This window comes from Euprymna scolopes, chromosome 8, assembly GCF_053919585.1.
Source record: "Euprymna scolopes isolate OS-2025 chromosome 8, ASM5391958v1, whole genome shotgun sequence".
In the NCBI taxonomy this organism is placed as follows: Eukaryota; Metazoa; Mollusca; class Cephalopoda; order Sepiida; family Sepiolidae; genus Euprymna; species Euprymna scolopes.
This window is the reverse complement of record NC_136489.1, coordinates 84,233,874-84,249,738: the sequence shown is the minus strand read 5'-3', so window position 1 is coordinate 84,249,738 and position 15,865 is coordinate 84,233,874. Positions and strand designations below refer to the sequence as shown.

The window sequence follows — 15,865 nt, the reverse complement described above, 5'->3', positions numbered from 1 at the left end:
TTGTTGGGAAACCAGAAAGGATACAAGTTTTTTTCTACTTTTATGGAACACACTAAATCAAGATAAAATATCACTATATATTTAAAGTACTCAAAAGCTGTTTGTCGGATAAGAATGTGATAATGAAAAAAAGATAATTGCTTGTTGGCACATATAAAATGTCTACTAATCTGGTTGTATTACAATATATTTTATTGTAATTAGTTAGTGTGTTCATAAAATCTATCTATTAATCGACCAATCATGACTTAAATTATCTTAAATATTGCTCGAAAGTGTTGATTCGCAGATATATATATTAAGACTGTTTTGCAATCCAATGGAGATAGAAAAATGGGTCAAACATTGGCACCATGAATAAAAACAAGATTATAACAGCAGTTGGACATGCTAATCATGCGTGGACGACCGCGAATGCACACACACACCCCTCACACACCACACACATACACACTCGCGTACATGTATATATATATATATATATATATATATATATATTTATGGTTGTATTTCTGGAATTACATAGTCGTGCTTTTTGAATGTTTTTGTCATTTGTAGCACATATATTTACGCACTGTAAATATTTTATTGGATTCGGGTCAGGATATTGACTAGTCGAGAACGTGCTCTGCGTTGTTTAAAAATTAACATATCAAATCAATTTTGTATTTGTATTCATTATTGTATTGATACATTTAACATTTATCACACACCAAGTGTTATAATACGATAGCAAATACGCTTACAAAATATTTGTTTAATGAAAACATTGTTTTACATTATTTCGATCACATGAAATAAGTATATCAAATTTGGAATAAACACAATATATTTATTAACATTTCATATAATTCTCACAGTGAAATTGATTTCACTCTACGCTATATACTAAGGGAAACAAACAATTCTCATTCCAACTATCCAAAGAGCATTCTTTAAGCAGTAATTAGAAATCTGTGTATTGTTTATATAGAATATCACTTTTGTTATCATGAAACCGATAAATATTTCTGTATATATATATATATATATATATATATATATATATATATATACATATATATATACATATATATATATATATATATATATATATATCATCATCATGCAGTCCGTCAGTCTTAACGACTACTATTCGTAGCCTCAGTGCTTTATCTTTTGATGTTGACATATTCCTCTTTGTGTGTGAAACATCCGATCACAGGGACTGCATATGTGGGTACCGGGGTTGTGTCGTCTATAGTGCCTCAGCTCTAAGGCTAATCTTTCTCTCTATTCTTTTCTTTCCTTTGTGGGGACTGTTCCGCCAACCCCTCCTTTGTTTGGCTTGCTTCTCCCAACTCTCAACATTGATCTCTATTGCCTTCAGGTGCCGCTTTGTTACATCTTTGTAGCGAAGCATCTGACCTCCTACCTCGCGGGTTCCATTTTCCAGTTCCCCGTAGAATATCATCTTTGGAATTCGGTGTTCTTCCATTCTAGTAATGTGCTCGGTCCATCGTAGTTGCAGAGTAGCAAGGGTAGCTTCCACACTATTTATGTTTGCTCTCCTGAGAACTTCCGTGTTTGGTAAAAAGTCACTCCATTTGATCTTCATGATCTTTCCCAGGTGCTCTGTATGACGGCTTCCAATCTCCTTACGTGTTCTGTATACAGAGGGTTCTTCTTTTAATTATTTTATTACATTTTAACCCCAAACATTGCACATTGCCACTTTGTTGTAGGGGGCTACTATCAAGGACAAGAACTACTGGGGTATTATGTAGGGATTTGAGCAGCAAGATGTCGGTTCACGTTGAAGTTTAACTTCTGTACGTCAGTACAGTTGAACAAACAGGGAGCTGGAAAGGAATTCCAAAGTGTAGCGGTTCTGGGGAAGAAACTACTGGAGTAGAAAAATCTTTTACATATAGGAATCTCTAGAGTGTGGGGGTGGGATTTAGCAGCCTGTCGGGTTTGTCGAGGCTGTTCACGTCGTGGGGGCACGTGTGTGTAGTTCGTCAGAGCATTCACCATTAAAATACTTGTAGAACAGGCCGAGGGATGCAACGTTTCATCGATGGGGCAGAGGCTGAAGCTTAGATGTCAATTCAGGGCCCTCAGATTTCCGACGCTCTTTTGAACCGTGCCAAGGTGTAAGAGACTAGTAGCAGATGCACGAGCTCAAATATGACAGCAATAATCCATATATGGGCGAATGGTGGCCTTATAGAGGTACAGGATACTTTCGGGTCTTAGTAGCGGCCCTCGCAATGCCTTCAATGTAATTATTCCAACTCATGTTTTCTCTGAACGTAAGACCAAGGAGTTTGAAAGATGTACTCACAGATAAAGAGTCCTTGGTCATTGCTATAAGTGGTAGAGAAGGTGTCTTGCAATTATTGAATGAAACTAGTTTAGATTTGGCAGCATTGAACGTGACCATCCATTGTGGCTCCCATTCCACTACAGATTGGAGGTCATCCTATAGTGTTTCTGTCATTTCTTTAGATATGTGCTCATTTATTTTCCTGTCGGGTCTGTTATAGAATGTGGTGTCATCAGCATATATACCCATCTCAGAGGCAATTTTGTCAGGGAGATCATTTATGAATAGCAGGAACAGAAGAGGCCCAAGGATAGACCTCTAAGCCCCTCCCGCATTTATATCATCTTGTTCAGATGTACGACCGTCGAGGACAGCCTCGATTTTTCTCTTATGTAAAAGGATTTAATTATGTTAAGTATTGTACCAGTGATACCGTATGATCTAATTTTCCTGAGAAGACCCTCATTCCATACCCTATCAAAAGCTTTAGATATATCTAGAGCTACCGCTCTGCCATCCCTCGCTTTTTCCAGTGAATGGTATATAAGTTCAGAGATTACCGTGAGGATGTCTGCTGTGGAACGGGCTTGTATAAATCAATATTGTTGGTCAGTCAGGAGTTTAGCATCTGTAATGGACAAAAGCATGGTTAATTAAGGTCTCAAATATTTTGCCAAAAAGTGGGAGGAGGATAATGGGGTGATAATTTAATGGGTCAGGTCTTCCACTAGAATTCTTGAACACTGGTACCACAGAAAAAGGTTTCCAACAGCCCAGAAAGCAAGATTCATTAAGACATTTTTTGTTGAGTTTGGAGAGAACTACAGCTACTTCGGCTGAGCACTTTTTAAATTGCACAACTGGGATGAGATCGAGTCCACATGCTTTTGAAGTTTTAACGTTTTTTTTTAGCATGCACCTAAGCAGAGGGAATTTTCAGATCGTCTAGCGTTGCGTCTGTCCGCATAGGAAAGTCAGGTAGGCGGTCGTTGGGGGGGTTTAGTGTGGAGTTTGAGGCAAATCCACTGGCAAGCATGTAAGCCTTTTCGGTTGCTGAGCAAAAAACCTCGTGATTTTTTGTTAGTGACGGAATTGTTGATTGGCCATTATTTACTACACTGTTGTAGATTTTCCAGAAGTCACGAGTTCCTAGTTTTTTGTGCTTCGATGCGTTTTTTAGTGGTTTCCGTAAATTCTCTCTAAACTGTCGCTATTTCTTTCTTAACGTTACTTCTAGCTTCTATGTACTTCTGTCTGTTCCAACTGGACTTTTCTCGGTTAAATCTGCGGTAGTTGCGCAAGTCGAAGTAAACCATTGGGGAGAGTGGGGCTTGCTATAAAATTTTCGCATGGGAACATGCGCTTTTATTGCAGTTTTGAACCATTCAGTGGTCTTGTTTGCGCATTATTCAGTACGAAGAGAAAAAATATTTCCACATAGAGCATCTCTGATAAAATCTCTGATGGCTTCCCGGTACGGCTTTTTTTTTAAAAATATCTCGTTGTATTGAGCATTTTTCTTCGGTTTTGGCTCTATAGTTTAGGGCGATTTCAACCATTATCACTGCATGATCAGCATTCCTAAGTGGACTGTCGGCATTCGTTATACAATCATTGGGAACTGTGATCAAAACAAATCTAGAAGTGATGCATGCTGTTCTTGCTGGTCAGAGAAACAGGTTGGAAACGTAACAATTTGTGATAGGGAGTGAGATATAGAGAAGCTATGAGGTGTTCGGCGCGCTGCATCGGTGTAAGTAGAGAATCCAAGCCAATTTTTGTGGTGAACATTAATTCACCAAATACATGTACTTGTGCGCTAGTGTCGAAGGAGAGTGGTGTGTCTATACTGTCAGAGACTTTTTTATTATGGTGCAGTCCTAGGTCGGGGGAGAGCGGTAGAGAAACTAAAAGTAGCTAATGTTGCGTTGAAAGTTTAGTCTAAAGCACATAATGGCTTGATCATCCGATTCTAGGTTTGTTTCTCTAGTCAAGGGAAGGGTATTACCGAAGTAAACTCCAAGTCCGTGCATGTGTCTGTTAGAGTTCTTACGGCAGAGTGGGAGATATCCAGACATGTTAAAGTAGTTAGAGGGGATGGAGGGTCGTAGGTTTGTCTCACAGTAATATATACAGGGTATTTGCTAGAATAAATGCTTCAAAATCTGCTAAATTAGTTCTAAGCCCACGGATATTTGTGTAGTTCTCTGCTGATTACAGCAGGGCTGGCAGGACGATGGTTTTGTAGACTCTGCACTTCGTCTCTAGCCGGATACCAGCCCTTGTCCAGAGCCTCTTTTATAGCTTGCCAAAGAAGGCACATGCGCTTTGAATTCGGCAGCTTATTTTGCTGTCAGCACGGTTATCAGTGTTTAGAGGGCTTCGAAGGTATTTGAAGTTTTCAACAACTATTAGCACCTTGCCGTTGATTTTTATTTTAGGCTCTTGCGGATAGTTGTTATCTGGTGAGAGCCGATACATCACTTCAGTCTTCTTTATGTTGATTTGTAGACCTATATTCCGGCCGGTCTGAGAGAAAGTATCAACCATCCTTTGGCTCTGAGCTTGATTGTGAGCTATCAGAACAGTGTCGTCTGCGAACAGTAGTTCTGTTTTCAGCTCCTTCCTTGTCTTGGTCTTGGCCTTCAGTCTTGCTAGGTTGAACAGTTTCCCATCAGAGCGTGTGTGGATGAAGACACCTTCTTCAATGATTTGATGAAGCAGCATTAGGACGCCTGTCAGAAATAGGGTGAACAGTGTTGGGGGTCAGTGGTTTACTTCCAAGAGTTCACTTTTTAGATTCTCTACTACAACTCTCTCTCTTTTGTTCCTTCGTGAAATTGTTTGATAATTTCCACAAAGTGATCGGGGCATCCAAACACTGTATGGACCTTCGACAACATTTTCGATCTACTGTATCAAATGCTTTACGGAAGTCTACAAAGACTATGTAGAGCTACCGATACTGTTCAATGGATTTTTCTTAAATCTGCCGTAAGCTGAAGATCATATCTATTGTATATCTTTCATGTCCGAATCCACGCTGTGATTCGGTTAGGACCCTTTTCGCCAGTCTGGCTAGCCGTAGTTGCACCACTTAAGCCATTATTTTTCCGGCAATAGTCAGCAAAGGTATACCTCTGTAATTGATGCAGTCTTTGTGATCACCTTTGTTTTTGTAGATTGGGATGTTCATGACATCTTTGAAGTCTTGTTGCAGCGTTTCTTGTAGTCAGCATTTTTCTATTAGGTTGTGAAGTTTTCTCATGAGTTGTTCTCCACCGAACTTGTATACTTAAGATGGTATGCCGTCAATTCCTGGAGATTTGGTTATTTTAGTTTTGTCAATTGCTTTTCTTACTTCCTCAAAGTTAGTGTGGCATTCAGATCCATCTGCTGGGGGAAGACTGTTCTGTGGCTTAAGATGTCCTCATCCGTATTGGATTGCACATTCACTAGGCTGCTGAAGTACTCTGGCCATCTTTGAATTATCTGTTTTGTTTGGGTCAGTATGGTATTTCCATCTTCTGATAAGAGAGTGTTAGTTATCTGGGCTCTACGGCCATACACTTTCTTTAGTGATCTGAAAAAAAACTGTAGAATTGTTTTCATTCGCTTGCCTCTGCATATCAACAGCCTTTTCCAGCCACCAGCTGTTTCCCTTTTCTTTAAGTTTTTTTCTGGACTTCTGCCCTCACATGTTTCAGCTTCTTCTGGTTTGTTCTAGTCGGGTTGCTTTGCTTTGATTTTAATGCTTAGTTTCTTTCATATATTACATCTCTAATTTATTGGTAATTCTCATTGAACCAGTCCGCATTCCGCTTTTTTGTGTAACCTAGTACCTTAGGCGCAGCGGCGAATACAAGTCTGCTTAGCAAGCCCCACATTTGTTCTGGTGAATCAGAATCATCGGTGGTTTGTTCTAATGCTGAGTTGATTGCAAGTTGAAGTCTCTCTTGTCATTTCCTATCTCCGTGCTTGATGTGTTTAGCTTTCTCTTACGCTTCATTGTCGCCCTGTTGCACACAGGTTTTAGAGAGTACTTGAAGGTAGTATTGATTAGATAGTGGTCTGTTGTGCTATATGTTCCTCGCGTAGCTCTTGTGTTCTTGGCATCTTTGGCTCCTTCCTTCTTGTGATAACATAGTCCAGGAGTCTCTTTGACCTGGGATGTTCCCAGGAGTAGTAATGGTTATCCGAATATTGGAGGAAAGTGTTCGTAATTGCCAGTTCAAACTCCGTGCAAAAACAGAGCAGTAGTTCTCCATTTGAATTGGGATTTCCCTTTCCAAAATTTCCAAGAACAGGGCTCCATGTATTGTAGTCATGCCCCAGTCTAGCATCGAAGTCAGTAAGCAGAACTAGCTTATCCGCTGCATGGACGTTTGCTATGATGTCTTTCAGCTGAGAGTAAAAGGCGTTCTTTTCCTCGTCTGGGTAGGTCATTGTCGGTGCATAGACGTTGATGATGGTGATGTTACGGTTATGGAATGTGATGATTCGCAGTTTAATTATTCTTTCAGAGACTCCTTTGGGGCTCTCTGCGAGTCTACTGGCTAGGTCATTTCTGATCGCAAAAGATACTCCAGCTCTTTTTGGTTGATCTACAGGACAGCCCTTCCAGAAATACATTTGTGGGCATTTGGTTTCTTGATCCAACGAGGAGATGTGATGCGTCTAGTGTGTTAGGTACGAGTTAGTGTTAACTTCATGCTTGCATGAGTTCTCTCTTTCAGCCAACACCACTGGGTTACCTCACGGTGAAAAGGGAGCAAATATGCATAAGTCTTTCCTGCCACTACACAGCCTTTCCATCATCAAGACTCCTACAGTGCCTCCACGTTGGCCACACATGGTAAAGGGGTGCCTTGCTGCCCCAGACAAAACTTGTAGGAGATCTCGGAGTAGTAGGGGCACCCAGAGGTAATGCGTTATGGACCACCGATATATATATATATATATATATATATATATATATATATATATATATATATATATATATATCATGAAACATAATTTTTATGTCACTGGTGAAAAATAGACGCAATCAATATTACTTGATGCGTACATGCATGATTCCAAATAGTTGAACAATGAATGTTTAAACAAAAATATAAAAAAATGAAATGCGAAAATAGCTTTTCCTTAAAATACGTCATATTTCTATGATGAAATTTCTCCACACGAAATATATGGAAAAATGTGTTCATTATAACGTGTAATTAATACATGTAAAGAAATAGGATATGTATGAACAGCATAGAAAGAAAGTTTTAGCAAGATATGGGTTTATTTTTGAGACAATAGTATAAGAACTTGTGTATTTATATACACCATATATAGATTATATATGCATTCAAATTTAACATCTTGTTGTTTTCCTAATATGTATATATGTATTATTTATATATATTATATTTTTTAAAGTATTTGCATGAAAATGTGCAACTATTTTCGGCATTTACTTCGAAATTTCTCGAAAGTTAAGAAAAGCTTGATAGTAAAATGTTCAATTATATATGGCAATAAAGCTCTGCATTTTCTGGGAAATCCTCTCAAGAGTAAAACGTGGAAAATACCGTGTAATGTAATTTGTATATGCATATTTGAAACATATCTACCTCTCTGTCTCTTTCTCTGTCTGTGTCTGTCTGTCTCTCTCTCTCTCTCTCTCTCTCTCTCTATATATATATATATATATATATATATATATATATTGAAATATATATATATATATATATATATATTGAAATATATATATATATTGAAACATATATATATATATTGAAATATATATATATATATATATATATATATATATATTGAAACATATATATATATATATATATATATATATATATAGAGAGAGAGAGAGAGAGAGAGAGAGAGAGAGAATATCTATAAATAATAAATTAATGATATATTAAATAATCTATTTCAGATGTTTCTGAATTTTTGAGATGAGAATTGATTATGTGTATTATTATTCATGGGACTCTTGTTCTAATCTTGAGTGTGATATAACCTCCGACCTTCTTCAGGTGTAACACGGGAATGTTTTTGTTGAACCCGGGAATTTGAACAGATTTTCGAGTGAAACCCTTGGTTTACTTCATGGGGGAAGCGTGCCCTTGTTCTGTCAGCCATGACTGGATAGAGGTCCTAAGTAATTCGCAAATGATATTTCGGTCGTCTCAGGATGAACCTTCAACATTTGGGAGAATATCACTTTACAATTGATTTTTCCCAGTATTCTAACTACTGCCCTACGGGTCCTTGTTGACAATTCCAGTACGAATGTTAGTAGTCTTAAACCTACTTGTATTTCTAGTTGTAAATATCACCATTTATTAATAATTGTTACTATATATTAATGTATATCTACCTGTATACTTATTACTTGTATATATTAATGTTTTTACTTATTACTTGTACTTGTATATAGTTTCTATTGTTCATAATTACTGGTTCTCATATCGTATTGAATTATATACTAGGTGTACTTAGTAGTCGATTATTCCCCAGCAAAATTCCCGACTTAGACAAAACATTCCCGAGTTCGACAAGGTACAGCTGAAGAGGGTCGGAGGTTATAGCGACCAAAACGTTGTAGAAAATAACACATGAGATCAGAACAGTAGTCCAATGAATAATAATGCAATATTTGTCAAGTTAATTATAACAATATAAACAAAATTTATTATACTTAGATTTAACGTTGGTAACTCTGCATTAAAATTAAAAAATACGTTATATTTTAATTTTAATGAAGTGTCACTAAAAGCAAATTGCACTTGTGATTTTCGCATGTAATAATTATGCATATATTTTTTTATTTTCTTTTAAATCAAACGAGTGCTGATTCTTGTGGTGAGTTAATGGCGGAATAATGTCAAAAATTTACATAATAGTTACATTAAAAAAATTGTGCTACGAAAAATGTTACGGTCGAAACTGAACACCCAAACCAATCTATATATCTATAATAGTTAAAGTGTATGTCCGTCTGTCAGTCTGTCTGTCTGTCTGTCTGTCTGTGTGCCTATCTGTGTACATTTCCCTACACAATAACTCTGTCAATTTTCAGTCCTCAGACAATAAATTTGGTAGTTAGATTTGTTAAAATCATTGTACTCCGTCTTCGGTCAGAAATTTGGCTGTTAAGGGGTTAAGGTTCAACGATTTGACCTTTGAGAACTCTACCAATCTCCTCCGCCAATTTTGGGTATAAACAATTGAAGTTTTACATATATCTTCCTTGGACATGGATGTAACTTAACTTTATTTGACTAGCCCTCAAAATTTGAGCTCTGCGGTCTCTACTTAATTACTGATAGAATTTCTGATCTAAACATTTGAAATGTTATATAAAGGGTATTCAGAAATAGGGAAAGCTTTTTAATCGGTTTTGGTCTTAATTTTGAATTACCTATATATAAATGTATGTCTGTATGTTTGCATACCTGCCTAAAAGTTTCGACTGACGCGAAAAATTGGCTAAAAATATTAATTACTTCACCCTAAACTGGGCACTTTTCTAAGGGAGATGTCGCATTTTTCGTCGATATTTTCGAAAGGCGTCTCCTCTTTTCGATTATTTAGCCTTAATTTAGGCCTACATCTCTTCCGGTTTTGCGGTAGAACAGCAAATACGTCACGTTTTCCCCATTCTTTTCCTACTCAGCGGTACTGGTTTAAGCCTGCCTTCCTACTACCGGTCTCTTTTTTGCTCAACACACACTACTAAACACTGCAGAAACTTCGGACACCCATGCTAGTAATATATATATATATATATATATATATATATATATATATATATATATATATATATATATATATATACAGCGCCTGTATTCCAAAAATGAGCACCTAGTTCAGTAGACTGACGAAGAGTGATATGTCAACATGAGTGAGCTATTTAACGGAGCCGATTCGAAATCGTGTTGTTTCAGATTGATCGCTTCTTCTAAAAAAATTTGAAGCGCAGGTTAAAGTACAATGGGTGCTTTCGAAATCCATGGACTAGTTTCATCAACATAAATGTATTATATGTGTGTGTGTACATTTATCTGTACATGCATAGAATTATTATACACTGTGAAATTTACTTCATGTATAAAACCAAAGTAAGGGAGATATTAAATATGAGATGTATTCGTGTGACCTTGCTGCTATTTTACATCATTTGAAACCATACCAGCGAGTTTTACTCTCCTCTCCATAAATCCCAGATATTAAAGGGAAATATCAGATATATTGTAATTTCTATGCAAAATGAGCAAAGCAAATGACTATGATTAAATAAATTTATCTTTATTAAAATGTGCATAAATAGAGCAAATGTCACATAGCCAACTACACAATTCAAGTTATTACTTTTAAACTCGACTTTTTTCTTAAATTCTGATAAATAATCGCTTAGTTTGAAAACTTAAAAATTGACACAAAATGTACTATATATCTCTCCGTCCATCTCTGTTTCTCCCGCCTTCTCTTTCTCTCTCTCTTTCTCTCTCTCTCTTTCTCTCTATCTATCTATCTCTCTCTCTCTATATATATATATATATAAATATATATATATATATATATATATATATATATATACTAGCAGGGCTACCCGGCGTTGCTCGGGACCGTATAAACAATGAAAAAACAAAAGCAGATATTGAATATATGTTTTATTCTTAGGGGAGAGGAATCTTTCATCTCTATGTATTATTTGTTTTATCTACCCTAGGACTGGTATTGTTCATGTTTTATCCCTAGCGTAGGTAATTTACAGCATGTATATGAAATTGTTTTACCTTAGGGAGAAGAGAACAGGTAATATACAACATAATGTGTCTATATTACATCCCTGGCAACGCCTAGAAACCAGCTAGAACATGTATTTCAGTCAATCTTTATTACATCCTGGGCTATGCCGGGAAACCAGCTAATCTCTATTTAGTGTGTCCTTTCTTTTATTAGGTATCAGAATAGGTATCCAGATTTCTACTTCTATACAAATATGATATTGTAGTACAGTAAATGTCAAATTGTTTTTCAAGTATTAGTTTGTAACGTTTGTACTGACTTCATCAGATGTCATGTAAGAAACTGAATTCTATGTAAGAAGACTTTATCTGAAGTGTTTTTAATTTGGTATATCATGTGTGATTACACTGTAGTAATTGCGCTGAAAGCATGTTAATTACAAATGACAAAAGTTAAATCAATTTCTGATTCAGCTACACAATATAAACTAAAGGAAATCAAATTTGCAAAATAAAAGCAATATGTAGTTATGGGTTAGTTTGGAGTTAGAATAAAAAGCCAACAAAACAGTTAGTTTGTATTGTGTAGATTGGTCATTTCTGATAGTATTGAGAGTCGTCAATGAAAATCTTAATTTCTGACAAAATACTGAATGTTTCTTGGATACCCATTCGTAAAAAGTACCTTTTTTGGAAAAAAAAAAAAAAAAAAACACTCCCCGGATCACCTTCACCACCTTAAAAAAAAACAACTTTATTCTTCAAAAAATGTGCACATTGTTAGTGTAAAAAACAGATTCGCACCACTTGATGAAATCAAGCATAGTAATATTTTAGTAAAGAAAATATGAAATTGATTTTCAATAATTAGTTTGAATGAATATCAGAAAATGTAATTGTTTGATGCATAAGAAAGAACTCATCTGCTGAATTTGATATTAAGCAGCAAAATATTTCAAAACATAAAAGTGTGAAACATAACATGAATACTCTCCATTGTCACTTGAAAACATTGGTCTTGGTAGGCAGTTTATTAGATGGTGAAATAGTGGTCTTGGTATGGTGTGCTTAATATTATTGTATGCAAAATGTAAAAACACAAAAGAGGGTACAATCAATATTGAAAAAGTAACATCTGTCACAGAAAATAGTAATTTATAAATATCAAAAGAAATATTATTCTGTACTTAAAATGTTAAACTTACTGTTAACAATAATTTAAAATGGTGATCAGGATGAGTCCAACAACTTAGTCCTTGAGCTTTCTTATTGGTCATAGTAAAAAGAAATTGTAGTCTTTCAAGTTTGTTGGTCGCATTGGGATTCTTGGAATGTATCAACAGATTCCTGCATATGAATCTTTGTTAATTCCACACAATACAAAATATATATACAAAACAAAGTAAAGCAAAGCATAGGGTTAGTTGTGTCCTCTAATTATCAACCAAGTATATGTATTGATAAAAAGATAAAAGCAATTGAAATGTTTATTACAATGTATCAATATTAAATTTTTATCATGAACAACAAATCGAAATAATGATAGATATTTTGTGCTTATACGAAACTGGAATCAAGGATTGTCACCTGTGATTTTATATATGTCAATAGTGCATGCCACTACAAATGATATTAGCCAAATTAAGTTTTGTTTATTTCACCCATTATAAAATATATACACAAAATGCAGTAAACAAAGTTTAGGTTTAGTTAATGATAAGTTTAGGTTCGAGAAATAAGCAAAGAAAAGAAAAAAAGATACATTTGTTTATAGTGTGTAAATTGTAAGTTTGTAAATATTTCAAACTATCCACACTGGTATGTGGAAATTCTAGATACCTATTGTTATAAAGTTCCAATTCATGTTTGATATATCACTCTACATGTTCCCTGTTGCACCCCAAAGATGTAAATGATTATCGAAAAAGTGAAATGAAACAGTATTTGAAATAAAATAGAAACAAATGCTGATGTTTACTATATAAAACACTGTGTTCAATGGAATTGAGCCTTATACAATATTGGTGGAATAAAAAAAATCCATTTTTTTAATTCAATTTAAGAAATGAGCAAAAATTTGATATTTAAAATATTTGGCATGAAGAAAAAGAAATATAAGATAAAAGGTGATAAAGCAGTAAGAATCATATGCTGAATTCAATTAAAAACAAATATGATTGTCCAAGAAATATCATGAAAATTTTGTAAGTGAAAAAAATTATTTTTTGATATATTTGGTTTCGAAGTATTAAGAAACATGTACAACTTCATTTTAAAGACAAAACGAAAACTGTACTAATGATAATGACAATGGTGAAAGGAAATTGGAAAAAAATGTATCAGAGGTAAAATGTTGGTCACATATACGTTTGTGTGGTATGCATGAAACACGTGTAGAAAATTATATTTTCTGATGCTGAAAGTAAGAAGAGAAACATTGTTAAAAAATGATCTAAAAGGCAATAGTAAAATCCTCATTTTTAGTGTGGGATATGTTGTTTGTTTCAATTGAGAAAGGAAACTTTAATTTATACAATTTGATGTTATAGATCACAAGTTTTATTACAGTAAACATTGTGTTCTTTAATTATCAACCAAGTATATTTATTGATAAAAAGAGAATGTAATGGACATGTTTATTATAATTTATCAATATTAAATTGTTATCATGAAAAACCAATGGAAAGCGTGAATGTTATTTGGTGTTTTTAAAAAACAGCTACCAATGATTGTAACCAGTGATATTTGTGTATGCTAACAGTGCAAATGTGGTGGTGAAATGAATTTTTGTTTATTCTTCACAATATAAAATATATACACAAAACTAAAACATAATTTACGGTTAGTTAATGATAAGTTTAGGTTAGAGAATTAAGCAAAATTATAGATACCTATTGTTATAAAGCACCAATTCATGTTTGGTATATCAATCTACATGTTCCTTGTAGCACCCCAGAGGGGTAAATGAGTGTCAACAAAATGAAATAAAACATAGTATTTGAAATAAAATGAAAAAGTGCTTGAAAAGTGAAATATGCTGATGTTTACTATCTAAAACATTGCGTTCAATGCAATTGAAACTTATACTATATTGGTGGACTAAGAATTAAAGAAATAAAATTTAAGAAATTAGCAAAAAATTGATATATAAAATATTTGGCATGAAGAAAAACAAATATAAGACAAAAGGGGAAAAAGCAGTAACAATCATGTGCTGAAGTTCAGTGAAAATAAATCGTTTGTCAAAGAAATATAATGAAAATTCTCAGAGTGAAAAAAAAATGGGATTTTTACAAATCTGGTTTCCAAGTAATAGGAAACATGTACAGCTTCATTTTAACGACAAAATGTAAACTGTAGTAATGGTAATGAGAATGTTGAAGGAAATTGGCAAAAAATTGTTAGTCAAATGTTGATCAAATATTATAAGTTTGTGTGATATGCATGAAACGTTTAGAATATGATCTGCTCTCATGCTGAAAGCAAGTAGAGAAACATTGTGAAAAAATGATGTAAAGCTAAGCTAAGCAAACGACCAGTGAATGGAAATGTTTATTATAATGTATCAAGATGAACATATTATCATGAAAAAGCAAATCGAAATAGTGATAGTTATTTGGTGCTTATACGAAACAGGTATCAAGTATTGTCACCAGTGATTTTATTGATGTTAACAGTGCATGTCACTAAAAATAATGATGGTAGCGAAATTAAGTTTTGTTAATTCTACCCAATATAAAATATATACGCAAAACAAAGTAAACAAAGTTACGGGTTAGTTAATGATAAGTTTAGGTTCGAGAAATAAGCAAAGGAAAAGAAAAAAAAGGTACATGTGTTTATATTGTGTAAAATGTTAGTCTGTAAATATTTCAAACTATCAACACTGGTATGTGTAAATCCTAGATACCTATTGTCATAAAGTACCACTTCTTGTTTGATATATCACTTTACATGTTCCCTGCAGCATCCCAGAGAGTTAAATGAGTGTCCACAAAATGAAATAAAACATAGTACTGGAAATAAAATAAAATAAGAATATGTCTGAAAAGAAATAAATGCTGTTTACTATATAAAAAGTTGTTTTCAAGTGTCAAATGGAATTGAATCTTATACAATGTTGGTGGATTATGAAATTGCATGAATGAAATAACATTGGAGAAATAAGAAAAAAGTTTATATATACAATATTTACAAATGTAAGATAAAAGGTGAAGAAGGGCCAAATCCGAGATCTATAAATCGTAAATTTTCAAAGTGAAAACAGATATTTTTTTTTTTTTTTAGATCTGCTTTCCAAGTAATAGTAACCATGTACAGCTTCATTTTAAATGAAAACTGTACTAATGATAATGTTCATGGTGAAAGGAAATTGGAAAAAAATTAAAAATGTCAGAGGTAAAATGTTTGTGTGGTATGCATGAAACACGTGTAGAAAATGATCTCATGCTGAAAGTAAGAGAAACATAGCTAAAAAATTATGTAAACGCAATAGTAAAATCCTCATTTTTAGGAACATAGTGTGGGGTATGTTGTTTGTTTCAATTGAGAAAGGAAAGTTTAATTTTTAGAATTGGATGTTATAGATCACAAGTTTTATTACAATAAACATTGTGTTCTCTAATTATCAACCAAGTATATTTATTGATAAAAAAAGAAAAGTAATGGACATGTTTATTATAATTTATCAATATTAAATTGTTATCATGAAAAACCAATGGAAAGCGTGTTGGTTATTTCGTGTTCATAAGAAAAAACATCATGGGTTGTCACCAGTGATTTTATGTATGCTAACATT

At 34.1% G+C, this 15,865-nt stretch overlaps 1 protein-coding gene across 1 annotated transcript; it reads right to left on the bottom strand.

Moving 5' to 3' along the window:
* Window positions 1-6,367: 6,367 nt before the first annotated feature.
* LOC145283903 (protein CFDP2-like) lies at window positions 6,368-6,940 on the bottom strand. The gene has a single exon (XM_080133004.1). It carries the CDS (start codon window positions 6,938-6,940, stop codon window positions 6,368-6,370), a length of 573 nt encoding a protein of 190 aa, XP_079989130.1.
* Between the last annotated feature and the right edge of the window lie 8,925 nt (window positions 6,941-15,865).